Source organism: Schistocerca nitens, chromosome 10 (genome assembly GCF_023898315.1).
Source record: "Schistocerca nitens isolate TAMUIC-IGC-003100 chromosome 10, iqSchNite1.1, whole genome shotgun sequence".
Classification (NCBI taxonomy): domain Eukaryota; kingdom Metazoa; phylum Arthropoda; class Insecta; order Orthoptera; family Acrididae; genus Schistocerca; species Schistocerca nitens.
The window spans coordinates 91656411-91683806 of record NC_064623.1 but is presented as its reverse complement, the minus strand read 5'-3'; the positions used below and the strand labels follow the sequence as shown (position 1 = coordinate 91683806).

The 27396-nt window shown below is 43.0% G+C and overlaps 2 protein-coding genes across 11 annotated transcripts in view; one reads left to right on the top strand and one right to left on the bottom strand.

Annotated features, from left to right (window-relative positions):
* LOC126210633 (zinc finger protein 239-like) overlaps positions 1 to 27396 on the bottom strand; it is a 468318-nt gene that overhangs the window by 68762 nt on the left and 372160 nt on the right. The window lies entirely within an intron of this gene.
* LOC126210630 (zinc finger protein 501-like) overlaps positions 1 to 27396 on the top strand; it is a 157674-nt gene that overhangs the window by 78906 nt on the left and 51372 nt on the right. For 6 of the 8 annotated variants that reach the window (XM_049939940.1, XM_049939939.1, XM_049939936.1 and 3 more), the window contains 2 exons: positions 2155 to 2256; positions 22887 to 22936. In XM_049939940.1, the coding sequence (XP_049795897.1) occupies positions 2155 to 2256; positions 22887 to 22936 (152 nt within the window). Of the gene's footprint in view, positions 1 to 2154; positions 2257 to 22886; positions 22937 to 24993; positions 25871 to 27396 lie in introns of those variants that run through there. The other 2 variants (XM_049939937.1, XM_049939938.1) reach the window with 2 other exon arrangements.

Here is a 27396-nt window from a genome sequence, read left to right as displayed (position 1 = left end):
TCTGTATTATGCTGTCTAAATACAGTACACCATTTGTGGATCCGTCTCGCCACTGGTGCCTTCTGTACTAGCCCAGTTGAGAGTCTCTACGCAGAAGCCAGTGAATTACCACTGTCATCCTACTCAGTAGGTGTCGGCTTTCTTCCATGCCAGACCACCCAACCTTTGACCCTTTTTTTGATGACATGCTTGACCACCAATACGAGATGTATGTTTCTTCTCTGCAGTCTCCTGGCATCCACTTTAGTCACCTGCTTCAGCAGTTGCAGTTCACACTTCCTGCCACTTTCCGAATGGGTGAGAGCCCTCCATCACCTTGGCTTCAGGCACAGGTTTGTGTTCATTTTGACCTCAGCTTGTTGTCGAAGGATTCAACTCCCAAGCTGTGACCTATAACTGCAAATTTCTCGAACTTTGCTCACAACTTGCCGATAGCATAGTTTTTTACGCTGGTTGTTCCAAGCCCACCCACATTGTTGGCTGTGCTTTTGTAATCGGGGATGATAAGTTTCAATACCAGCTTCTCGACCAGTGCACAATTTTTACTGCAGAGCTTTTTGCCCTGTTCACTATGTCCGGAGGCACCAGCTCACTTGCTGTGTGATCTGCTCTGACTCCCTCAGTGGCCTGGTTGATTCAGATCCAGTCCACCCCATTGTTCGATGGATCCAGGACTGCCTCCATTTGTTCCCAGATGGGGGAGCCCAAGTGATGTTCATGTGGGTTCCTGGCCATGTTTGTGTGCCTGGGAATGACACTGCTGATGCTTCAGCCAAGGCCGCAGTCCAACTCGGTCGGCCCACCTCTTACTCTGTTCCCTCGCAAGATATTCGTACTTTCCTCTATCAGCGTATCATGTCACTTTTTCATGACCATTGGTGCTCCCTTCATGGGAATAAACTCAGAGAAGTCAAACCTCTCCCAACAGCCTGATCGACTTCCTCCTTGCCGTCTCACTGTTAGGAAGTAATGTTAGGTCGGTTGCGAATAGGGCACTGCCGCTTTAGTCACCGCCACTTGTTGATTGGCGACCCTGCACCCAGCAGTCCTTTCTGTAGCCAGCCATTAACAGACACACATTTCCTGTTCCTCTGCCCCTATTTTAGCCACTTACGTCTCAGGGCCAGGCTGCCGCCCGCTTTGCCGGACATTTTAGTGGATGACATGCGAGCTGTGGCTTGCGTTTTAAGTTTTTTTAAAAGAAGTAATATGACAAAAGAGATTTGATTTCTACCTGGTGACTCCGGTGTCTTGTCGATGTCTTTTAGATAGTCTTCCTTAATGTCTTGACATTTTAGATTTGTTTTTTCTTCCTTTCTGTATTGGACAGTGAAACGGTTTTTTACCCTCATGGTCCCAGCATTCTATGGTTCTATACTGGACTCTTATGACCTTAGATGTTTTGTGCCCTAAACCCTGCTGTTTTGATATTTTTCCTATTATTTCAGTTCCTTGCATTGTGCAAAATTTACCACACAACCTTTGTCAAGAAAACCCATCTTTCATTTTGCTTTGGGTATTAACAAATTCTGATGCTGTTTCCCACTTCTTTGATGTGAATACTATGTTCCAGCATTGTTTAAGATGGACAACATTCCCATATGCTCACTTGCTGTGTTTATTGTTGTGCTGAGTGGGATGATGTGGAGTTGTTGATCTGTCTAGTGTGAACACACCACCATTTCTGTGATGTGACATTGTATTCATGTCCATGTGAGCCAATGTTAAAGCAGCTCTTGTTGTTTACTTGTAATCCATTTCAGTGGTAATGTCTGAGAATGTGTTGCAGTGGTCTTCACTCCGATGACTGGATTGATGCAGTACTTCATGCCAGTGCATTCGATACAAGCCTCTTCTTCTCTGAATAACTACTGCAACACACATCCATTTGAACCTACTTATTCTATTTCTGCCTTGGCCCCCCTCTGCAGTTTTTACCCCCAGCGTTTCCTTTCATTACCAGATTGATGATCCTCTGTATTTGACCCACCATCAGATATTCTGCAGCCCAATTAGCAAAACTTGTCCACTAATTTCAGTGTCTCATTTCCTGAACAAATTCTGTGAGCATCACCTGATTGTATTCGACTACCATGCATTATATTTATTTTACTTCCTTCGTATTATGAAGTGTTCTTTTTTTAACTGTTCCAGGCATCTTCATCTTCTGAAGATTTTTCTGCACCTAGCCCATACGATACTGAGAAGGTGGAGGACGAGGAAGATGAGAAGGCCTTGAGTGAGGACAACTTAGAGGTGAGTCATGTTCCCCATGAACTGTCCACCACTGGTGTGTTGCTGACAGCTTTGTCAAACAGAGGAAGGTCAAGCTTTATATCAAGTAGTTGTCTGCAGATTTGCTTGTGAACCTTCATGCTAAAGTAGTAGAGACTTTTGATAACAAAAAGATGCACCACCCAGTGCAGTATATCTCTTATATATACACAACTGGCCATTAAAATTGCTACACCAAGAAGAAATGCAGATGTTAAACAGGTATTCATTGGACAAATATATTATACTAGAACTGACATGTGATTACATTTTCACACAATTTCGGTGCATAGATCCTGAGAAATCAGTACCCACAACAACCACCTCTGGCCGTAATAACGGTTTTGATACGCCTGGGCATTGAGTCAAACAGAGCTTGGATGGCATGTACAGGTACATCTGCCCATGCAGCTTCGACACAATACCACAGTTCATCAAGAGTAGTGACTGGCGTATTGTGACGAGCCAGTTGCTCGGCCACCATTGACCAGACATTTTCAATTGGTGAGAGATCTGGAGAATGTGCTGACCAGGGCAGCAGTTGAACATTTTCTGTATCCAGAAAGGCCCATACAGGACCTGCAACATATGGTTGTGCATTATCCTGCTGAAATGTGGGGTTTCGCAGGGATTGAATAAAGGGTAGAGCCACGGGTCGTAACACATCTGAAATGTAACGTCCGCTGTTCAAAGTGCCATCAATGCAAACAAGAGGTGACCGAGACGTGTAACCAATGGCACCCCATACCATCACGCCAGGTGATACGCCAGTATAGCGATGATGAATACATGCTTCCAAAGTGCGTTCACTGAGATGACGCCAAATACGGATGCGACCATCATGATGCTGTAAACAGAACCTGGATTCATCCGAAAAAATGACACTTTGCCATTCGTGCTCCCAGGTTCGTCATTGAGTACACCATCTCAGGCACTCCTGTCTGTGATGCAGCATCAAGGGTAACCACAGCCATGGTCTCCGAGCTGATAGTCCATGCTGCTGCAAACGTCGTCGAACAGTTCGTGCAGATGGTTGTTTTCTTGCAAACGCCCCCATCTGTTGACTCACGGATCGAGACGTGGCTGCACGATCCATTACAGCCATGCGGATAAGATGCCTGTCATCTCGACTGCTAGTGATACGAGGCCGTTGGGATCCAGCACGGCGTTCCATATTACCCTCCTGAACCCACCGGTTCCATATTCTGCTTACAGTCATTGGACCTCGACCAACGCGAGTAGCAATGTCACGATATGATAAACCGCAATTGCGATAGTCTACAATCCGACCTTTATCAAAGTCGGAAATGTGATGGCATGCATTTCTCCTCCTTACACAGGCACCACAACAACGTTTCGCCAGGCAACGTTGGTCAGCTGCTGTTTGTGTGTGAGAAATCGGTTGGAAACTTTCCTCATGTCAACACGTTGTAGGTGTCGCCACCGGCGCCAACCGTGTGTGAATGCTCTGAAAAGCTAATCATTTGCATATCACAGCATCTTCTTCCTGTCGGTTAAATTTCGCGTCTGTAGTGCGTCATCTTCATGGTGTCGCAATTTTAATGGCTAGTAGTGAGTAGTGTAGGTATACACTACATATTTCCCATATTCTTACAATATTTGCCGTATTCTTACAGTACGCAGTATTTATTGAAACTAGAAAAAAAAGGTTCTCTAAACCCATGTCTGGAAAACATATTCATTGAAATTAAGCTGTTTTACTTGACTCTGGATTGAAAATTACCAAGGAAGATGGCACTGGATTGGCATTTGGTAGGACGGCAGTTGAAACGTATGTCCAGCCATCCTGATTTAGGTTTTCTGGGATTTTTCTAAATCACACTAGGCAAATGTCAGAATGGTTCCTTTGAAAGTACATGGCCGATTTCCTTCCCCATCCTTGACACAATCTGAGCTTGTGCTCCATCTCCATTGACCTCGATGTCGGTGTGATGTTAAACCAAATCTTTCTTCCTTTGTTCTGAAGTGATCAGTACTGTGTGGTGCAGGTTGTTTCCCTGTTTATGTTCATCGCACATTTCATATTGACTGTGCTTGGCTCGGTACTTACAAGGGCACTTGTAGTGTTTTGTTTTGGTGTTGGACATGGTGTATTCAATGAGGATGTGACACTGTAACTTTTTTTTTTCTTTCGGTCACATCTGTGGCGTTGTATACAAATATTAAAGTTTCCGTTAAATTAAAATGTTGAAATAACCCTCTTTCCAAAACTACACAAAGTTCTTCAAGTTTTCAACACTACTGTGTAGTTTTAGCCACTGCATTATCTCTTTTAGTACATTTGAAAGTCAAGGGAAGGAAAGACGTCCAGGATTAAATTTAATGTTGCTATTGAAAGATACTCAACTTTCCCTTGTTGAAGATGTGATGTTCATCATCTAGCTAGGGTATGAATAGGTCCACAGGTTATTCACTGTGCCAGTAAAGTTGCTATTTCTTAATATTCCTTCCTGATTCATTTCGTATTTGGCATAGCACATGAAGTAAAACACTACATACAATTTTTAATAGAAAAGGGAACTGTTTGTGCACAATTTCTTACAACAAAAGACATACTACGTGAGATGTACCACATACAAGTGCTTGAAATGAGCTGAGACAAATACTAACTGTAGACTAACAAACAAACTGACTGACTCATGCACATTTGGTTATGTTGATAATGTAACTAGGTATCCAGAATATTCTAGAAGTTACAGTGTCAAATTAAATGTTATAATGGCACCTGGTTTTTATAATAGTGTAAAATGTGAGCAAAATCTACTTTTTTATCATTACAAAAATATGAGAATCAAATATTAACAAAAGGTGTTAATATAAAGTTGGTTGGTTGATTTGGAGGAGGGAACCAAACAGCTAGGTCATCAGTTCCATTGGATTAGGGAAGGATGGGGAAGGAAGTTAGCCATTTCCTTTCAAAGAAACCATCCTGGCATTTGCCTGAAGCAATTTAGGGAAATCACAGAAAACGTAAACCAGGATGGCCAGACATGGGTTTGAACGATTGTCCTCCCCAATGCGAGTCCAGTGTATTGGGCGGTATTTATGTAATCCCAATAGAAAATTTGAGAATTTCAAGATATGCCACAGTAGACATTAATATCAACTTTGGAATTTTGGTGAATATTTCTGACATTTGTGACAGGTTGTGTAAATGAAATGAAAACCAATTACAATCTTTAACACATTCATTGCCACATCACTCATACCTAGGTGACAGGTAAGCTTCTGTGGGGGACACGTCACCCCACGTACAGATGACGCTCTTCATGTTCAAGTTAATAGGATCTGCAGTTACAGTTCTCAAAGAAACTTAATGGAATAAGCACTGAGATATAACTATAGGATATACAACATAAACATACAAACAATATGTAATACTATATGGTTTATTCATTTTTATTTAGGATAACATAGTACATTATACGATGTCGCATTGTGCTCATGAAAACATGCTAAACACATTTGAGCTGATTTTGGACACTCAGTCATAGCCTCATTTCTTCCCGCTTCTTGTCATTCAGCAGTTTGCTTTTCTTGTGGTAGCATAGGATGCACATCCTTCATGTAGGCTTGCCCTGCTGGTTCTTGCAGATCTCTAAATGGTGGGACATGTTCTTTGTTTTATTTCTATTACTGTTGGATTTTCCATGGATGACCATTCAGTAATGAGTCATTCCCAAAGTTTTCTTATTTGTGGCCCTCAGGTACATGATATGAGCATTTACTATACTTGTTCGTAAAAGGAAATGTAGTGCTAATTTCTGATACCACATGATTCCCTTCCATATTGTTGTGGTATATGAAACCATCTGGTCGCTTCTGTCGATGCCAGTTTTTCCATTATTATATGCCAGCATCCCCAAAGGTTTCTATTTTGGAGGATATCTGTGATGCGTAGAATCCAAGCTTGGTGTCGTAATAGATGCATATTTTATTGGTAACATCCTAACATTGCAAACATCCCTCCACTGTCCACATTCCTAGCTGAGTGGTAACATGCATGCCTACCGTGCTGTGGGACTGTTCTCGATTCCAGGCCAGGTTGGAGAATTTCTCTGCCCATGGACTTGGTGTTGTGTCGTCCTCATCATCATCTCCTCATCACCAATATGCAAGTTGCCCAGTGTGGCATCCCCTGAAATAAGACTTACACCCAGCAGCTGAACTTCTCCTACCTTCCAAACCTCACAGAAGCTCTTCTGCAAACCTCGCAGAAGAGCTTCTGTGAAGTTTGGAAGGTAGGAGACGAGGTACTGGCATAATAGAAGCTGTGAGGACAGGTCGTGAGTCATGCTTGGGTAGCTCAGATGGTAGAGCACTTGTGCGGGAAAGGCAAAGGTCCCGAGTCTCGGTCCGGAACACAGTTTTAATGTGCCGAGAAGTTTCATATCAGTGCACACTCCGCTGCAGAGTGAAAATCTCATTCTAGTCTCTTTTCAGTTTGCCTTTTACATTTTTCACCAGATTTCAGTTCATTGCCAGTAATGGTGTTTCCACACAATTAGTGATGAAAAATAAAGATATATATTTAAATAAAATGATCTGGTGTTTGTTAATGTTTTTATTTGTTAATAAAGGTGGAATTTATGTATAAAAAATTGCAAATATTGGAATTCAAACCAGAATTTCACACCATGCACTCAGCTAGTGATGACTACATTAACGCATCACATATGTTTTGTTATTTGCAGTGCTCAGACTCTACTAGTTTTCAAAGGCAATTTTTTCACCTGTGTTTTAGATTTGTATCGTACTGCCCTATGAGATTAATGTACTGGTACTGCACTTCAGAGTCTATAAATATGGAACAAAAAATCAAAGAATGCCAATATTTAAAGTCTCCTTCTCAGTCCTGTGATTGTAATGCTGTTGTCAGACTGTAACACTTTAACCATCTCTTAAACAAGCCTAAATCAGGTTCTGTTTGCATCAGAATTAGATTAGCGCTTCCTGTAGTAAGCTGCCAGTTATTAGACATACTGTCCACAACAGATGTAAGTCTGAGCCAAGTGTAGTGCATGCTGATGTGCAAACAGTGTGCCCGGGGTACCTGAGATTGCAACCGTGCACGTGCAACATCGCATGGAAAACATATGACGTGGATAGTGTCATCAGTTGCTAAATGTGTTTTGGAGTCTGTCATTTTGCTGCTGTTCGGTTCTTTCGTAGAGGCATTACTCCAGTCACTTCTGCAACAACAGCAGGTCCATACAACCGTGTCGGAACAGTTGTGCATGACATCGATGCAGGCTCAGCCACCAGTTGTTCACCTGCCAGCGTCCCTCCTGCCCCCCCCCCCTCACCCCCCCCCCTTCCCTATGCTTCTGAGAGGGGGCTTTACTGACATTTTGTGACGTTCCAGGTGGTTAACACAAAGCTCGCTGAGGCTCTTTTAATATTGTGGATACTCCCTTGAATGTATCACTGACTGTGCCTGTTAGGTCCTCTGCAAGAACCAGCATTGCTTTCTTCTAATGAGAAGTGTAGTTTGCTGTCCTGCTATCACCACAAGTGATGTATACACATGTGCTCACTGCACATGTTGAATTTACCAGTGTGGCAAACAGCTGCAGCAGTCGAATTGAGCTTGGGTGGCCGAGTTTCACAGCCTCAGTCATAAGTGTCACTCCATCACAGCTAAGTATAAAGAATCTTATGCAGACACTGTGGTCAGAGATGCCATCATTCGTTTGTACTCAGATAAGGAAGTACCTCGATGTGCTCTTCAGTTTGAGGACCCTACTTTAGTAGAGGTTCTGAATATTGCTGAAGCTCTAAGTGATGTCACTGTTGCTTACAGTGTGCAGCCCGAGCAGGTGGAGCCTAATGCACTGTGGAAGAGGAGGAGCCAGAGTATAAATGAGAAAATATGTCGTGGACAGCAGCAACAACGAATGCCACTTCCTTTGTGCCACTCTTGTTTCTTACAGCATGGGCTACCCCGAGTGGGGGCCTCTTGCCATAAAGGTAAAAAAGGAGGTCACATTGGCAGCAATGTGTGTCAGTATCTTTCACCTTTCGGCATGTATCAGTATCACTGGCTAACGTTTGGGGGTAGGTATTGCATCTGCAATCTTTCAACTTTTTTAGAACAGGGTATGACATTTGTTCCTAGTTGCATTAACTATCTTGATAATATCGTCATAACAGGTGCTATCACAGAGGACCATCTATATATCCTCCATTCTTAGTTAACTGATCTACTTGCTGTGGGCCTCAAAAGTAATTTCCCTAAGTCTCACTTTTTCGAGCATTCCATTTTTTTATTTGGGTCACGAAATTTCCCGGCAGGGCATGTGCCCCACAGAAGAACATGTCACCGCCATTATGGCTTCGGCCTGTCCCCCTAACGTATGAGAACTTCAGGCATTCCTCAGCAGAGTGGCATGCTATCTGAGTGGCTAAATCTCCCACCCTTTGTGTGTGTTGCTTCAGAAAAAAAATGCTCCTGTTGTTTGGTCTGCAGTCAGTGAGGGTGCAACTGCAGGATTGTCTTTGCTCTGCATCATGTCTGCAACATTTCATCCCAGCAAGCATCTGGTCCTGATCACAGGCACATCCCTGTACGAGGTAGGGTAGTCCTGGCCCACCACCATTCAGATGGCTCTGAACAGCCTATTGCCTTTGCTTGAAAAAAACTCGACTCAGCTCGGCAACATTATTCTCAGGTGGAAAAAGAAGCTCTTCCTGTTGTCTGTGTGTTCTTGTACAATACAAAATGTCAATTATTTACTGACTTTTGCCCGTCAGTGTCCTTACCAGACAAAGTGTTGTGCTGTGTTCTTGTCCCAATAGAATTATCAGATCCATTTTCATTCCATGTCACACCGTGCAATTGCAGCTACTCTGTCCTGGCTCTCTGTGCGCCCTGACCCCTCATTTGACCAGCAAGAACTGCTTTGTTTTCAACTGGATATGGAGGTGAGGCACACAGTAAATGCCTTGTTATCACCAGTTTCAGTATTGCTTTTGCTATGGGGGTAGATGGGGTGCTCCTGCAGGTCGTATGCTCGATACAACATAGGTGGCTTGACTTTCCGCTGGACTGGGCATTGGACTTCTTGCAGAAATTTAATGCTTTGTGCTTTGCCTCTCTCTCTTGGTTGGCATTATTTTCCTGTCAGTGGAAGAATTTATTCCTCCTATTGTGGCTCCTGCATGTCTGTGACGGCAGGTCCTACACTTATTACATAAGGGTCACTGGGGGATCTCTTGCACAAAACGGTTGGTGCACCACCTCTTGTTTTGGGCTGACATCGATCGGGACGTGGAACATTTACACAGTCTGCCACAAATGTTTAGGGCAGCAGACAGCATCACACAATGTTTTTTTAGCATAGCAGACCCCTGCACAGCCTTGGAAAAGAGTCCACATTGAATTTGCTCATGTTTTCTAGACACTTTCTGACTGTTTGCAATTTATGTTTTATCTGTTTTTTTACATCACTCATTGTCTATCTGCTACAGCAGACGTGAGGTCCTGCTGGAGGTATTCTCCACAAAGGGCTTGCCTCATACTCTGCCACGTGGTCCTCGGTTCGTAGTGCATTCTTTCTTGGATTTTTCTGCAGGCAATGGCCTATGCCACACCATAGCACCTCCCTTCTGTCCACATTCGAACGGTGAGGTGGAATGCTTCGCTTGAATGTTAAAGATGCAGATACGAGAGTATGTAGGAGATTTCCTGGTTAGAGAGTGTCACATTTTTTAAGCACTTACAGAATCATGCCAACTGGGGCCTAGAGTCTCGCTTAACTCCTGCACAGCCATCAACTGTGGACCTCACTGCCTCACTTCTGGGCATGTGTCCCCTCAGAAGCCCCAGTTTTGTTAACGTTTCCGCCAAACATGCCAGTACCGGCCAGGGCTTTCAGATGGCCTCATCACCAGATTCTGGCCGTCATCCACATCTGGCACAGTCACCACACCTTCACAGTTTGTGCCAAAGGCAACTCGTAACTCAGCACCTGTTGCATCCAAGAATGGACAGAGCACCTCCTCCTCGGGCCGTGGTCCACAACGCCTTATTCTCTGTCGGTCCTTGCTGCTGTGGGCCTGGTTGTGCCTGCCTACCCTGGCGGATAGGGCTTCATCAGCAGTGGTGGCAGATTTGGTTCCTGCAGCTGGTGCAAGCATTCCTACAGTGCCTGTTGTATCTAACTTCTTGGACACTGAGGTGGCTAGTAATAATACAGTTAATTAGAACACCCTGATAAGTAATACTTTATTAATTGTGACAAAATTTATCTTTGTGGCCAGGCTCGGCTGTAGCTATGAAACTGCACGTTAGCAAATTGATAAAAGTTCACAATGGCTGTACTGTTGCTTTAGTACAGGCACTAGAAAACACATGTTCATAACACTTCTTGACACAGTTCTGATAGTCTGGCGCATAGGCACAGTTCACAGGAGACAGAAGTCTCTTCATTCCCCGATGTTTGACACAGGCTGTGTCACATTGACTAGGCAGCACGATGTCATTACTCCAATGGAAACTTATGGAAATGAGCAAACAGTACTGCCCTCCTAGTCTCTGGTGATGCTATTTTGTGGCAAAGCCACAGTGGTGGCACCTCGGACCTACGCGAAGTGCGGTTCCTTCCTAGCATCTCATTGGCCCCTCTTGGTACCACTTAGCTATGCAATATCTCTGTGGTAGCTCTACTACTTGCGCCACTCTCGATACTCGACGATATTGCAGTGCCTGAGCAAGCACTGCCATCAGTGGGGATGGAAGCTGGGGCTATATCTCCAGAGCTTCTCACTCTACAGTCTGCAACCATTGCTGCCGATCCCGAAACCCTTTGTCATGGACTCTGACATCCAGATGGCTCTCACCCCCTTGTTGTCTGTTCCATATGTCAGTTGGTCTGGGGATTGTGGACAATGGAGTGCTCTCATAACACTCAGTTTCATTCATATGTGCCAGTCTGGGCAGATTGAGAGCTTCTTGTGACGCGGGTTGCTGCCACCGACACCACCACAGACATCTCTTCAGTCACAGAATTGTGGACGGTGACACCCAGTCTCTCACCCTGTAGGAGGTATTAGCCCATCGGTTACTACACCTACCACCCACAGCAGACCTAAGTGGGGCCACTACAGCAAGTATTGTGTGCTGACATACAAATTGTGTACCCACAACCATCCAAAGTGGTCAGTAGTGACAGCCCTGTCACCAATTGCCAGCACCAGCCCCAATAGTGAGTGCAGTTCAACAGTGATACGTGATGTGGATAGCATCTTGATAAGGGCGTACACAGGCCTCCTGGCCCTCAGTTGTGAAATGGGTTTTGAGACTGTAAACTACCTTCATTGTGGTCTTGTCAATGTGACTGTGACCCAATAAATTGTATCTGTATCACAGCTGTGTCGGTTAGACCGTCAGGCACGTTTTGTGCATATCGAGTGACATCTTCAACACTGCATTCCACATGAAAAAATGTTCAACAATTTCTTCCAGCAATGTACAGATACATGATTCTTTCCAATAAGGAAAAGTGATTGTGGTAGACTCCCTAAACTTAGCATGCTAGATATGATGAAGCAAGTGTGATGAGGAAAAAATTGTCCTGAGACGACTGTAAAGAACTGGAGCTTATAAAGACATCCGTGCTAACTCTCAAGCAAAAAGACCACCCTGCCAGACTATACTTTTGTCAATGGATTCTGAAATGGAGAGCAAGAAATCTTCAGTTCGTGGCTTGAATTTTATTTATGGATAAGAGGACTTTCACACTGAATGAGATAATAAATCATCATTACAGCCATGTAATTGCATATACAAGTTCTTCAGTGATCGTGGAAGCATCATGTTAGGTCTGCTTTAGTGTAAATGTGTCGGCAGGAATTGTGGATGACAGACTTATGCATTTTACTAGACAAATAACAGGTGCTTTTTATCAACACTTTCTTTGCAAAAAATTACCCACATGAAATTACAATGAAATTCAGACCATTAGCTGCTTACAGACGTTAATAAATATCAACAGGGCAGTTGAAAATGTGTGCCCCGACCAGGACTTGAACCTGGGATCACCTGATGACATGGCAGATGCTCTATCTGACAGCCATCAAGGACACAGAGGATAGTGTGGCTGCAGGGACTTATCTCTGGCATCTGGCACAGATATCCTCTGTGTCCTCAATGGCTCAGTCAGATAGAGAGTGACTGCCATGTAAGCAGGAGATCCTGGGTTCGAGTCCCCGTCAGGGCACACATTTTCAACTGTCACTGTTGGTATTTATCAACACTCGTAAGAAGCTAATCGTCTGGATTTCATTGTAATTTCATTCTGCAAGAGCTGCAAGATCACCAATGATATATGTTATTTTGGACATGTCCAAAAGAACAGATATTATCTTCATGTAAACTACCCACATTGTTTGAGAATGCTGTTTATCTTGTAGAGTAGAATAACTATCACTCATTTACAACAGAATTTTTATCATTTCTACAGCAAAACATGTTTCACTTAGTTGTAACAGGGATCTCCAGTGGTCTACAAATACACTCCTGGAAATTGAAATAAGAACACTGTGAATTCATTGTCCCAGGAAGGGGAAACTTTATTGACACATTCCTGGGGTCAGATACATCACATGATCACACTGACAGAACCACAGGGACATAGACACAGGCAACAGAGCATGCACAATGTCGGCACTAGTACAGTGTATATCCACCTTTCGCAGCAATGCAGGCTGCTATTCTCCCATGGAGATGATCGTAGAGATGCTGGATGTAGTCCTGTGGAACGGCTTGCCATGCCATTTCCACCTGGCGCCTCAGTTGGACCAGCGTTCGTGCTGGACGTGCAGACCGCGTGAGACGACGCTTCATCCAGTCCCAAACATGCTCAATGGGGGACAGATCCGGAGATCTTGCTGGCCAGGGTAGTTGACTTACACCTTCTAGAGCACGTTGGGTGGCACGGGATACATGCGGACGTGCGTTGTCCTGTTGGAACAGCAAGTTCCCTTGCCGGTCTAGGAATGGTAGAACGATGGGTTCGATGACGGTTTGGATGTACCGTGCACTATTCAGTGTCCCCTCGACGATCACCAGTGGTGTACGGCCAGTGTAGGAGATCGCTCCCCACACCATGATGCCGGGTGTTGGCCCTGTGTGCCTCGGTCGTATGCAGTCCTGATTGTGGCGCTCACCTGCACGGCGCCAAACACGCATACGACCATCATTGGCACCAAGGCAGAAGCGACTCTCATCGCTGAAGACGACACGTCTCCATTCGTCCCTCCATTCACGCCTGTCGCGACACCACTGGAGGCGGGCTGCACGATGTTGGGGCGTGAGCGGAAGACGGCCTAACGGTGTGCGGGACCGTAGCCCAGCTTCATGGAGACGGTTGCGAATGGTCCTCGCCGATACCCCAGGAGCAACAGTGTCCCTAATTTGCTGGGAAGTGGCGGTGCAGTCCCCTACGGCACTGCATAGGATCCTACGGTCTTGGCGTGCATCCGTGCGTCGCTGCGGTCCGGTCGCAGGTCGACGGGCACGTGCACCTTCCGCCGACCACTGGCGACAACATCGATGTACTGTGGAGACCTCACGCCCCACGTGTTGAGCAATTCGACGGTACGTCCACCCGGCCTCCCGCATGCCCACTATACGCCCTCGCTCAAAGTCCGTCAACTGCACATACGGTTCACGTCCACGCTGTTGCGGCATGCTACCAGTGTTAAAGACTGCGATGGAGCTCCATATGCCACGGCAAACTGGCTGACACTGACGGCGGCGGTGCACAAATGCTGCGCAGCTAGCGCCATTCGACGGCCAACACCGCGGTTCCTGGTGTGTCCGCTGTGCCGTGCGTGTGATCATTGCTTGTACAGCCCTCTCGCAGTGTCCGGAGCAAGTATGGTGGGTCTGACACACCGGTGTCAATGTGTTCTTTTTTCCATTTCCAGGAGTGTATATAAAAATGGCAATGTTTTGCATAACTGTAAATATTTTGTTTTGAGATGTGTAGGAAAGTAATACAATAGAAGACAAATGGGTAGATTTTAGAGAAGAAATTATGAAGGCAGTCAGAAGTCCACTAGGTAAAAGGCCAAACCTTGTAGAAATTCTGAGATATCACAGGAGATACTGAATTTAATTAATGGAAGTAGAAAATATGAACATGCAGCATATGAAGCAGGTGAAAGGGAATTCAGATGTGTAAAAAAAGGAAGTGCAAAAGACAATGCAGGAATGGTTGAAAGACAAATGCGAAGCTGTGGAACAGGCATAAGTAGAGTGGAGATAATTTGATGGAACACTGAAAGACCTGAGTGGAAACAAGGCCCTGGAGCAGATGATACTTTCTCAGAATAACTGAGATCCTTAGGAGGGCCAGCCGTGACTAAGCTGTTCCATCGATTGTACAAGGTATAAGAAACATGTGAAATACCCTCCAATTCTAAAGAAGGCAGGTGATAACAGTTGTGAATATTACAACACTATCAGTTTAATAAATCATGCCTGCAAAATACTGAACAAATTATTTACAGAAGAAAAAAGAAACTGGCAGAAGTTGATCTCAGGGAGTATCATTTTGGTTTCCAGAGAAATGTAGGGACACATAAGAGGTGCAAAGCTAAGTTTATAGCATTTGTAGACTTAGAGAAAGCTTTTGACAGCTGTGACTGGAATACATTCATTGAAATTTTAAAGTAGCGTGGATAAGATACAAAGAGTGAAAGGTTATTTACAACTTCTACAGAAACCAGGCTGGAATTAGAAGAGTCGAAGGATGTGAAAGGGAAGAAGCAGTTGAGAAGGTCTGTACTTTGAGCAAACAGTGAAGGAAACCAAGAAGACGAGTCTCAGCATGAGGATTTTGGAAACTGCACGACTTGTCAGGTGTTCGAGGAGTGCTGCACGAATGTCTGCAATGCATGGTGAAACTGAGATGAAACCATGTCCAGCCATCATGGGGTTAAGCAGCCACCCTTCATTACAGATGTTGGACACCGTAAGCTGGGCGAACTGGTGAAACAAGAGAGTTTGTGATCTGTGGAAAAAATAACATTAGACTTTAATGCTGGGCAGAGTACAAGTGTGTCTGAACACTGAGTGCACCAAACACTCCGCAGGCAACGAACCGTGTGTGTGCCAACGTCTACACCATGATGTTTGCAATTAAGTCTGAAATGGCACATGATCATCAGCACTGGATGTTGGAACAGTGGCGATGAATCTTGCTACCTTCCTCATCATGCCAATGAGAGAGCGCAAATCATCTTCTTCCAGGGCAACAGCTCTCTGACGCCTGTACTGAGGGAGGGAGACAAGCTGGCAGCAGCTCCATTATGCTCTGAGGTCATTCACATGAGCAACTATGGGTCCAGTGAAGCTTGTGGAAGGCACTATGACGGCCAAGGAGTATCGTACACCGGTCATAGACCACGTATATCCCTTCCTGACAATCATGTTTCCCGATGTCAGGGAAAGTTTTCTAGATAATGGGCTGTGTCATAAGGCCAGGAGTGTGATGCAGTGGTTTGAGGAACACAGTGGCAAGGTCTGATTGACGCACTGGCCCCCAAACTTGCCAGTTCTGAACCTGATCAAACACATCTGGAATGTGATGTGGCATCAGAGCTCATCCCCCCCCCCCCCATCCTTTCCAGAATTTAGGGGAATTAGCTGATGTGTGTGTGTGCATATGTGGTGGCATCTCCCTCCAGTGACCTACCAAGGCCTTATTGCTGCCATACCACGATTTGTCACCACTGTAGTCCATGTAAAAGGTGGACCTACTGACTATTAGGTAGGTGGTAATAATGTTCCAGCTGATCTGTATATATTGTGTCGTCGTTCATGAATGTAATGATTTTACAGATGGATTACAAATGAACATTTTGATCACTGTTCATAGACTAGAATAAAGCATAATAAATTCCCAGATTTTAATCAGTTTGGAAACAGGATGCAAGCATGCTAATGAAACAAGAAGAATATTGATTAGAAATATAATGTCTAATAAATAAAACAAAAGAGGGAATTAGACAGAATTATAGTTGTGATTGCATTAATAATGTACAGTGGTAAGAGTAGTTATAGAGCTTGTCCCAATTGACATTGCTGGATGTGTACAATGGCTAGCAATTTATTGAACTGACTGTAGGTGTTTGCTTGGTTATGAATGCAATGCTTAAGAATACTCAAGACACATTTATATTATTTGCCTATCTAGAAGCAGCATTCAGCAATGTAAAGTGGTGCTAGAGATTTTAAGATCCTCAGAAAAGCCAGTATACGCTATGGGGGAGACAGCTAATACAAGTCTTGTCCAAGAATTGAAGACTATTTGTCATTTGCAGTGATCCAGACAAAATTTTTCACTAGTTGGAAACACTAACTTGTAGTGTGGTCTTCCCCCTCCCCAGTGGGTGTTAGCACAGCTCAATAGTTCATTCAATCTGACTGCGGCTGTTGTTAGAGATGGATGCTCCACACCCATCTCCCACCAAATGTGATGTGTGTGTGTGGTTATTCACTTTCTTAATGTAGAGAAGATTTGCCCAGTTGAAATTCATCATTGTCTGATGGCCATTTATGGTTTTGTATTAATCACTGCAATATTAGAAGTGGTGTGATGAGTTCTTGAGTGGTAGAAGTAGTGTGTGTGACAAGGAAGGAAGGGGAAGAAGATTATTAATTGATGATGCATTGTTGGAAAAAATTGAGAAGATAACTGTCTTGACACTCTGAGACCTCACAGTTTTGATTACAGAAGCACTTTAAAGAAAAATTGTGGCACAGGGAGGTGTGTGCTCATCAGGTGTCAAAAATGTTGAAAGAGGTTCACAAGGAAAATTGTGTGGAGATAACAGAATTTTTTTGACCATTTTGAAAGGGAAGGAGATCAGTTTTTGAACTCGGTCATTACAGGTGACGAAACACGAGCTTACCATCATGTGCCTCAGTCCAAAAGGCGATCAGTGACAAGACATCACCCTAGTTCCCCTCCTATCCAAAAACTTCATCAGGCAGTGTCTGACAAGAAAGTCACGGCCAGCATGTGTTGGGATTGAAAACAAGTTCTTCTCACTAAATTTTTGGCAATGAGGTATATAATCGACTGTGATTGTTATTGTGAAAAGTTAAAAAAAACTTTGGAGACTGGTACAAAACAATGAAACAACAGTCTTTCAAGTGGGATACCATTAACTATCCAGCCTGTAGACCAGACCCATCACCCAGTGATTTTTCTCTCTTCCTTCATCTAAAGAAATATTTATGTGGAAAATGCTTGTCTATCAACTAGGAAGTCTGGGAAGAGATGTCAAGCTGGTTGTGGACTGTGCCGGGAGATTTTGTTGACAAAGTGATCGAGGAGCACTTAATGCATCGTGAGAAGTGCATCGAACTTGCTGGGCATTATGTACAAAAATAATGTAGTCATATATGAACATTGCCATATATATATTTTGTGTGAATAAAATATTTCCTGATGTTTAAAACGAAAGTGATTCTTAACTTGTATGTAATGTGTGATAACCAAGAAGGAACAGTAAGAATAGAAAATCAACAGAGAAGTGCTTGGATTAAAACTGCCAGTGGCAGGGAAGTAGTCCTCGTACTCTACAGTTCAGCCTCTAATGTAGCAGAATGGGTCAATACATTAAGAACAGGTTGATGCCAGGTGTATCGCAAACTGTGGTACCCATATAGCTCACTGCATTTGTGGAGGGCATTCAATTTTCTACATTTTGTAAGAGTATTATTCATTTAAAACAGACAGTTTGGAATCAAACAGTGGAAAATCTAGTATGGAATGTAACAATATTATGAGAAGGAAAGTTTCAGAGATGCTGAGTTGCAGATACACACAACAGAAGATTTTCACACTTAGCTTTCAGCCAATGGCCTTTGTCAACAGTAGACACACATAGGCATGCGCCCCCCCCCCCCCCCCACACACACAAATTGAACACACAACTGCAGTCTCAGGCAACTGAAACAACACTGTGAGTAGCAGCACCAGTTCATGATGGGAGTGGCGACTGGGTGGGGGAGAGGAGGAGGCTGGGGTGGAGAGGGGAATGGATGGTATGGTGGGGATGGCGGACAGTGATGTACTTTAGGTTTGGCGGCGGACAGGGTAGAGGTGGGGAGGGGGGGGATGTAGCGGAAAAGGAGAGAAATAGAAAGAAAGAAATAAAAAAAATTAAAAAAAGACAGTGTGGTTGTGGAATGACGGCTGTGTAGTGCTGGAATGGGGACAGGAAACGAGCTGGATGGGTGAGGACAGTGACTAACAAAGATTGAGGCCAGGAGGGTTACGGGAATGTAGGATGTATTACAGGGGAAGTACCCACTTGTGCAGTTCAGAAAAGCTGTTGTTGGAGGGAAGGATCCATATGCCACAGGCTGTGATGCAGTCATTGAAATGAAGGATATCATGTTTGGCAGTGTGTTCAGCAACAGGATGGTCCATTTGTTTCTTGACCACAGTTTGTCCATGGCCATTCGTGCGAACAGACAGCTTGTTGGTTGTCATGCCTACATAGAATGCAGCACAGTGGTTACAGCTTAGCTTGCAGACCACGTGACTGGTTTCACAGGTAGCCCTGTCTTGGATGGTATAGGTGATGTTAGTGAACGGACTGGAGTAGGTGGTGGTGGTGGTGGTGGTGGTGGGAGGATGTATGGAACAGGTCTTGCATCTAGGTCTATTACAGGGCTATGAGCCATGAGGTAAGGGATTGGGAGCAGGGGTTGCGTAAGGATGGACAAGTATATTGTGTAGGTTCAATGGATAGTGGAATACCACTGTGGGAGGGCTGGGAAGATAGTGGGAAGGACATATCTCATTTTAGGGCATGACGAGAGGTAATCGAATCCCTGACAGATAATGTAATTCAGTTGCTCCAGTCCTGGGTGGTACTGAGTTAAGAGGGGAATACTCCTCCGTGGCCAGACTGTGGTGGGAGGTGGTGGAGGACTGGAAGGATAAGGCATGGGAGCTTTGTTTCTGTACAAGTTTGGGAGGATAATTACGGTCAGTAAGACCCTTGGTATATTTCGAGAGAGACTGCTTATCACTGCAGATGTGATGACCACAGGTGACTATGCTGTATGGAAGGGACTTCTTGGTATGGAATGGGTTGCAGCTGTCGAGGTGGAGGAATTGCTGGTGGTTAGTAGGTTTGATATGGACGGAGATACTGATGTAGCCATCTTCGATATGGGGGTCAACATCTAAGAAGGTGGCTTGTTGGGTTGAGTAGGACCAGGTGAAGCAAATGAGAGAAGTTGTTGAGGTTCTGGAGAAATGTGGATAGGGTGTCCTCACCTTTGATCCAGATAGCAAATATGTCATCAATGAATCTGAACCAGGTGAGGGGTTTAGGACTCTGGGTGTTTAGGAAGGGTTCCTCTAGATGGCCGGTGAATAGGTTGGCATAGGATGGTGCCATGGGGGTGCCCATAACCGTACCCCAGATTTGTTTGTAGGTAATACCTTCAAAGGAGAAGTAACTGTGGGTGAAAATGTAGTTGGTCATGATGACTAGGAAGGAACTTGTTGGTTTTGGAATCCGTCAGGCATTGGGAAAGGTAGTGTTCAATAGCAGTAAGGCCATGGGCATTAGGAATGTCAGTGTACAGGGAGGTGGCATCAGTAGTGATGAGCAGAGCACCGTGTGGTAAAGGGACAGGAACTGTGGAGAGTCGGTGGAGGAAATGGTCATTGTCTTTTATATAGGAGGGTAGTTGTCAAGATTGTGTTATGTAAGCTAGAAAAATTTAATTAATGCTTTCAGTTTAATTTTTCTGCTTTGAATAAATCATTTCATAGTCACAAATCGCCTGACATTGCAAGCAAAGGCTCACACGTAACTTTTTGAATGAAGAAACTATTAAATTAATTTGATTATGCTACCCTTCATGCAACAACGGACACCAAGTTAAATACTGAAGTGTGCCAATTCAGCCTTTTAACATTCCAAGCTTGTGCAGCGATGAAGGATATGGAAGATACAGAACTGTGAATAAAATCAGAGTGAAAGGCTATTAATGATAATTTCCATTGAGGACAACGATGTACTCAATGGACACAGGACATTGCTGTCCTCAATGGAAGTGAGTGAAAATGACAGGGTATGTTGGCTGAGATGTAGAGTATACTGTACACAGAATATGGACTTAAAGAAAACCAAATTATTAGGGAGCAACAGAAATGAGATTCATGATTAACTGATGACTGTGTGGTAGATAAAGTGAATGAATTTTGCTACTTTGGAAACAAAGTAACACATGATGAATGAAAGCAAGGAAGACGTAAAACCAGTCTATCACAGAAAAAGATGGTATTTCTCATGATAAAGAAATCTTCTAGTGTTAAAAATTGGCCTTAATTTTAGGAAGAAATTTCTGAGATTGTCTGTCTGAAAAGAAAAACATTTACTAGAAGAAGTGACAGAATTATAGTACTCGTTAAGATATTAAGGAATAACTTCTGTGGTGCTACAGGGAGTGATAGAGGTCAACGATTGTAGAGGACAGTGGAGTTTAGAATACATACAACAAATAACTGACGAGGTTGGGAGTAGGTGCTATTTTGAGATGAAGAGGTTGACACAGGAGAGTAAATTGTGGTGGGATGCATCAAACTCATCAGAAGATTCCTGGAAAAAGTATGTTTTTCATTTTGAATTTATTTCATTATGATTAATCAGCATAATCTATTCAGGATTAGGCAAAAAGTGTGTTCCAGTTATATGAGTCACTCCATTGCTTGCACAGTCAGCCTACATAGCTTTCCTCACATTGGCAACCTTTTTTGCACTGCCACTATACACCCTGAAGCTAATTTGAGTAACCAAATGGAACATATTGTGACACTGAAATCATGTTTAATTATTTCCATTTGTTCCAGTTTGGGAATAAAGTAGGAGATAACATCCTGTGACATCTACATCTATGTCTATAGTCAGCAAACCACTGTGAAGTGGATGGCAGAGGATATGTCTCATTGTATCAGTTATTAGGATTTCTTCCTGTTCCATTCACATGTGGAACATGAGAAGAATTATTGTTCGAATGCCTCTGTGTGTGCTGTAATTATTCTAATCTTATCCTCATGATCTCTATGTGAGTGATATATAGGGGATTATGGTACATTCCTAGAGTCATTTAAAACCAGTTCTTGAAACTGTGTTAGTTGACTTTCTTGGGATAGTTTACGTCTATCTTCTTTCTAGGGTCTGCCAGTTCAGTTCTTTCAGTATCGCAGTGAAACTTTTCCATGGGTCAAACCAACCCGTGACTATTCATACTGTCCTCCTTCCTAGATGTTCAATATCTCATGTACGTCCTATTTAGTATGCATCCCACATATTTGAGCAATATTGTAGTATGGGTTACACAAGTGATTTGTGATCAATCTCCTTTTTAGACTGATTGCACTTCTCCAGTATTCTACCAATACACCAAAATCTACCATCTGCTTTACCCTTGACTCAGCCTATGTGATTATTCCATTACATATCACTATAAAGTGTTACACCCAGGTATTTGTGTGAGCAGTGACTCATTAATATTATAGTCACAGGATACTATGTTTTTTTCATTTTGTGAAGTGCTCAGTTTTACATTTAAAGCAAGTTGTCAATCTTTGCACCACTTTGAAATCTTATTGAGATCTGACTGAATATGCAGTTTCTTTTAGATAGTACTTCATTATAGATACTGCATCATCTGCAAAAAAGTCTCAGGTTGCTATTAATATTGCCTACAAAATCATTAATAAACAACATGAAGAATAATGATCACAACACACTTTCCTAAGTCACATCTGAAGTGACTTCTACATCTGACAGTGACTCTCAATTCAAAATAACATGCTGCATCCTCCCTACCAGAGTCCTTAATCCAGTCACAAATTACATTTGATACCACATATGACCGTGCTTTTGACAATAAGTGTAGGTATGATACTGAGTCAAATTTTTTTCACAAATCGGGGAAATACTGCATCTACCTCCCTTCCTTGATCCAAAGCTTTTAGTGTGTCATATGGGAAACGTGCGAATCGGGTTTCACATGAACAATGTTTATGGAATCCATGCAGGTTGGCACAGAGGAGGTCATTCTGTTGGAGTTACCTCATTATGTGGGCTCAGTGTATGTTCTAGGGTTGTACAACCAAATCGATGTCAAGTATATTGGCCCCTTCTTGTAGATGAGTTGGAGATACCTCATTATGTGAGCTCAATGTATGTTCTAAGCTTCAACAACCAAATTGTTGTCAGGATATTGGCCCCTTCATGTAGATGGGTGTGACCTGTGCTTTTTTCCAAAAACTGGGCATAGCATTTTATTCCAAGGGATCTTCAATGGATTATATCTAGAAGAGGGGCTGGGCTAATTCAGCCACAAATTTAGTACAGAATCTGATATGGATTCCATTGGGCCCTGGAGCTATGTTCGGTTTTAATAATTTCAGCTGTTTCGATAGAAATCTCATATCAGCTGTGGCATTGCATTGCAAATGGTCTATGTTTGATCACCATACAATAGTGCTGGATCTATTATTATTATTATTATTATTATATTCTCTTAATCATTCTTTCAGGTGCTTGGACATGAAGTGGAATCAGCAAGCAGTGACAGTGAACTGGGAAGGTATTGTACAGTTTTTTTGTATATCTACATTTTCATCTTGTATGGGGTTAGTTTGGCAGCTTCATGCTGTAAGTGTTGCAGTAGAAAACAAGGCTGTACACTTGGTGCACAGAATACCGAATGCTAGCAACTGGTGCCTATAATGTTCACACATTGTGACATAACCAGCCAGGTACTCCTGTTCCATGAACAGCAAGCATTCCTGTAATTAATTAGTGTCTGTAGGATAGGGAAACATGTACAATTTGAAATTTCTGACACAAACCTTTGGAAAATTGTGAAACTCTTGAGGAGTAGGCATTGGACTCTGCAGGTTTTAAGCCTGTCATCTTTTGGAAGTATGTGGATAACACTTTTGTAGGACAGCTCCATGGTGAGGAGAAACTAGTCAATTCTTGGACTATCTGAATTCCATTCATGGGAACATCAAATTTACAATGGGGCTAGAAATGAACAGATGCCTTCCTTTCTTCAGTGTCTCTGTTCACTGTAAAACTGACAACACCGTGTGACATGGTGTCTTGTGCAAACTGACTAGTACAAGTTTTCCTTTACCTGTGAGTTGGAAATCTGCCAAGACCAGTTGTTTTGCAATATACTTGTTCAAGGGCACATATGATTGCTGATAAGGACTATCTACAGGGAGAACTCGAACACCTCAAATATGTTTTTGAAGATAATCTCTCTCCACCATGAAAGATCCACAAGAATTTGTATCTAGATTTTCATTTACATGACTACTCTGCAATTCACAGTTAAGTGTCCTTCATATTAAAATCAAAGGTGAGTGCCCCACCTCAGGAAGCTGAAGAGGAAATGTTCAAGTCCATAGCCTTCCTACTATTCATAGGGAATCTTTCTTCTAAAGTAGTTTGTATTCTATCTCAACATAGTGAAGGCTACTTTTCGGCCAGCACCAAAGTTAGCCATTGCCATCGGCTCTATGAAGGATGACTTGATTCTAAGGATGGCAGTGTGGTTTACCAATAACAGATGTACTTTGTGTTTAGTTCACAAAAATAGTGTGGAACATCAACACTGTACTTGCCTGTTACAGCCTGATAAATATGCTTTGGCCGAGTATTGTATACAGGCAGACCCTGCAACTGACTGCAAAAACATCCAGATTGATAAGCCTGTTTCATGCTTCTGGGATTCAGTTTTCAGGGAAGCTATTGAAGTACATTTGAAAAATGATTTAATTAATCATGATGATTTTAGCCTGAAAAAAATATGGAGTCTGGTACAGGTAGTAGTTAGCTCTCTCAGGCAACGCTACTGTTCTCCATTTGACCAGAATTGTGAAACAACATCTTTCACAGTGGGGTCAAGGTAGCAAGTATCTCTGCCCCACATGGGCATTTCTTCCACAATTATTCACAGTGTATTCACATGCACTTGGCTCACTCTATCAGGATGAGGTGGACAAGAGCACTTTACTGTCAGTCCTTCCGGTACACAGATGATGACTGAATGGAATATTAGCAGCAGACAAAATTTGGTTGCAACTGAATTCTGAAAGTGTTACGGATCTCAGGTAAAGCTGTTCACCTGTTGAGACCAGAAGATACATAAATAAATGTGGGTTCATAGTCTACTCATTTGTGAGTTAATTTTAATTGTTGCTGTGTTTTAATGATAATTCATATCCTGAAATCATATTCATAATCATCACAGCTTTGGAATAGACAGGGTGTCTCTCCTAAAGGCCATCAGACACATTTTTTCTGGTGTTTTGGCAGATATTTACAGTTTTGCTTTTGCAATGTGTAGCTGGAGTCAGCCCAAACAAATACTGCTCATCACATATTGCATGTAATGTGTCAGCAGAAAGTGTCACTTTGTGTCCCAGTGCAAACAGAACTATTTTTAAAACAGAATTTTATGTGCTCATTTGATACAGTGGTCCCAGATTAGTCTAGTGCAATATTTATTTAGTCAATTTACTCTTGTCAAAACAATCAGGGGTCAGTTGAGGTATCTAAGTTCTGAAGTATTGTCATTGGCAGAATGAACTAAAATGGTTGATGTCTTTCTTTTGGTTCTATGGCATGGAGACAACAACATTATGGTCACCAAGATAGTGGTAATAACGGAAAGTTGCTGCAGAGGCGTTGGTGTTGACTTGTGTTTACTCCACCAAACTAATTACACAAGTACTTGGGTTCAGATAGTGTAGTGAGCAGGTTGTACAATGCGACAACAACATGACTTACCCGAAGCTATGGCGTGGAGAGCCATAGGACGGTTGGAAGTGGGACAGACACAGAGGGAGGTGGCTGTAGGTACTGGAGTGTCCCAGAGTGTAATTTCCAGGACCTGGACACGATTTCAGACAACAGGAACCATTAGAAGAAGGCAAGGCCAATGTTATTCATGGGTACCATCAGCAAGAAGTGAGCATTATCCATGGGTACCATCAGCAAGAAGTGAGCATTATCTCCAGTTAACAGCCCATCAAGACAGGAGGCTGAATGCAACTAAACTTCAACGCACCCTCCAGGCATCAACAGGATGCGCAATATCAGCATATACAGTCCGAAATTGCCTGCGGGAATGTGACCTCTATGCATGGAGGCCTACAGTATGTGTCCCATTAAAACCACAACACTGTTTATCCCACTGAAACTGGACGGAGGAACATCAGGATTGGAGTCGTAATGCATGGTGCCGGGTGCTGTTCACAGATGCATTGGAGCCAGACCAGCACCTCGTACAATGGTTGCAGAGCTGGATATTGTACTCATGGAAGAATGGTCAAATATCCGTCAACAGCTGATTGATAACCTCATACTGTCCGTGACACACAGCTGTGCAACTGTACTGGCCATCCGATGCGATCACATGCCATATTAAAGGGCAATGAGAATGGCTGTTTCATTATTACAGTAGCCCCACAGTGCCTCGCTCTACATAAATGCCATGTAAACCTTGAGTAAAGAGTTGAGACAGCAAAATATTGTACTGTTTCATACACCAATTACAATTGTAACCTTGAATAAAATACGTTACCATATGTCTATTGTGTGTGATATCTCACCTTATCCCCTAATTGTTTTGAGCAGTGTATATTAAAAGGGATGTTGAAAGATGAAGCATAATATGTTCTTCAGCAGTGGCTTGGTAGTGCTGCTGCATGGTGGTAACATTCGGTGCAGGTCAGAACAGTGCTGTCGTTGCTGGTGTAGTGGTTATATATCATGATTTAGTGTTGCCGTTAATACATATTGACAAAATAAATATCACACTAGACTAATTTGGGACTGCTCTATTGAATGGACACACAAAATACCACTTTAAATATCATTCTGTTTGCAATGGGAACAAGCCAATGCTTTCCATCAATGAGCATTGTATGAAATACATGATGAACAGTATTTGTTTTGGCTCACTCCAGCTACACATTGCAAAAACAAAACTGCAAATATGTGGCAAAACACCAGAGAAAATGCACCAAATGACTCCTAGGAGAGACAGCCAATGTAAGTATATTCTGACCTGCTATGCGCAGTTGAAGATACTCACATGGCACTCAGTCCCTGTTCAGAAGGGTGAGCACAACATGATAAGAGACAACTGTTAATCCCCTCCCCTTCAGTCTTAAAATATAATCATTTGGAGTATAGTTTTTTTTGCATTGATATTCACACAAAAGCATCGAATCCATACATGCCCACATCTCCCTACAACCACCTGGGCACATATGATTGTTAACCTCTAAAACATAGTACACATGCTCAAAAGTCAATAGTATTTATATTATTATGCCCCCATATATTATAGACTGAGCATTTATATTTGACAGCTTGATATAATTTCCTTTAGAATGATTGTGACCATTTGTAAGACCTAGCAAGGTGGCGCAGTGGTCAGCACACTGGACTCGCATTCAGGAGGACGACGGTTCAATCCTGCGTCCGGCCATCTTGATTAGAGTTTTCAGTGATTTCCCTAAATCGCTTCAGGCAATTGCCGGGATGGTTTCCTTTGACGGCACGGTCGACTTCATTTCCCATCCTTCTCTAATTCTGTGAGACCGATGACCTCACTGTTTGGTCTCTTCCCCTAAATCAACTCAACCCAACCCAGCCATATGAAAGCAACTTCATCGTTTGTGGAGCACAAGCATTGTCAGTTAAGGCAAAGAAATGAGAAGGTTGGTAAATGGAGATTGCTTTGGAAAATCCGTAGCTTTTCTTCCATTTATTGGTGATATTTCTTTCAAGTTAGCCAGAATCCTCCAGAAATTTCAGATTAAAGTGGTTTACTGCCCATTGTCTAGGATTCTGAACTTGTTGGATCATTTAAGGATGACTTGCCTTTGCAGGAGACTGGAACTTAAAAAAATGTGGTATAGCTTACGTAGGCCAGATCACACACGCCATATAAGAATGCTGCACTGGAGACCAGCACTGCACTCAGCTTTTACAGCTATTCAAGTCTGCTATTGCTGAGTGTTG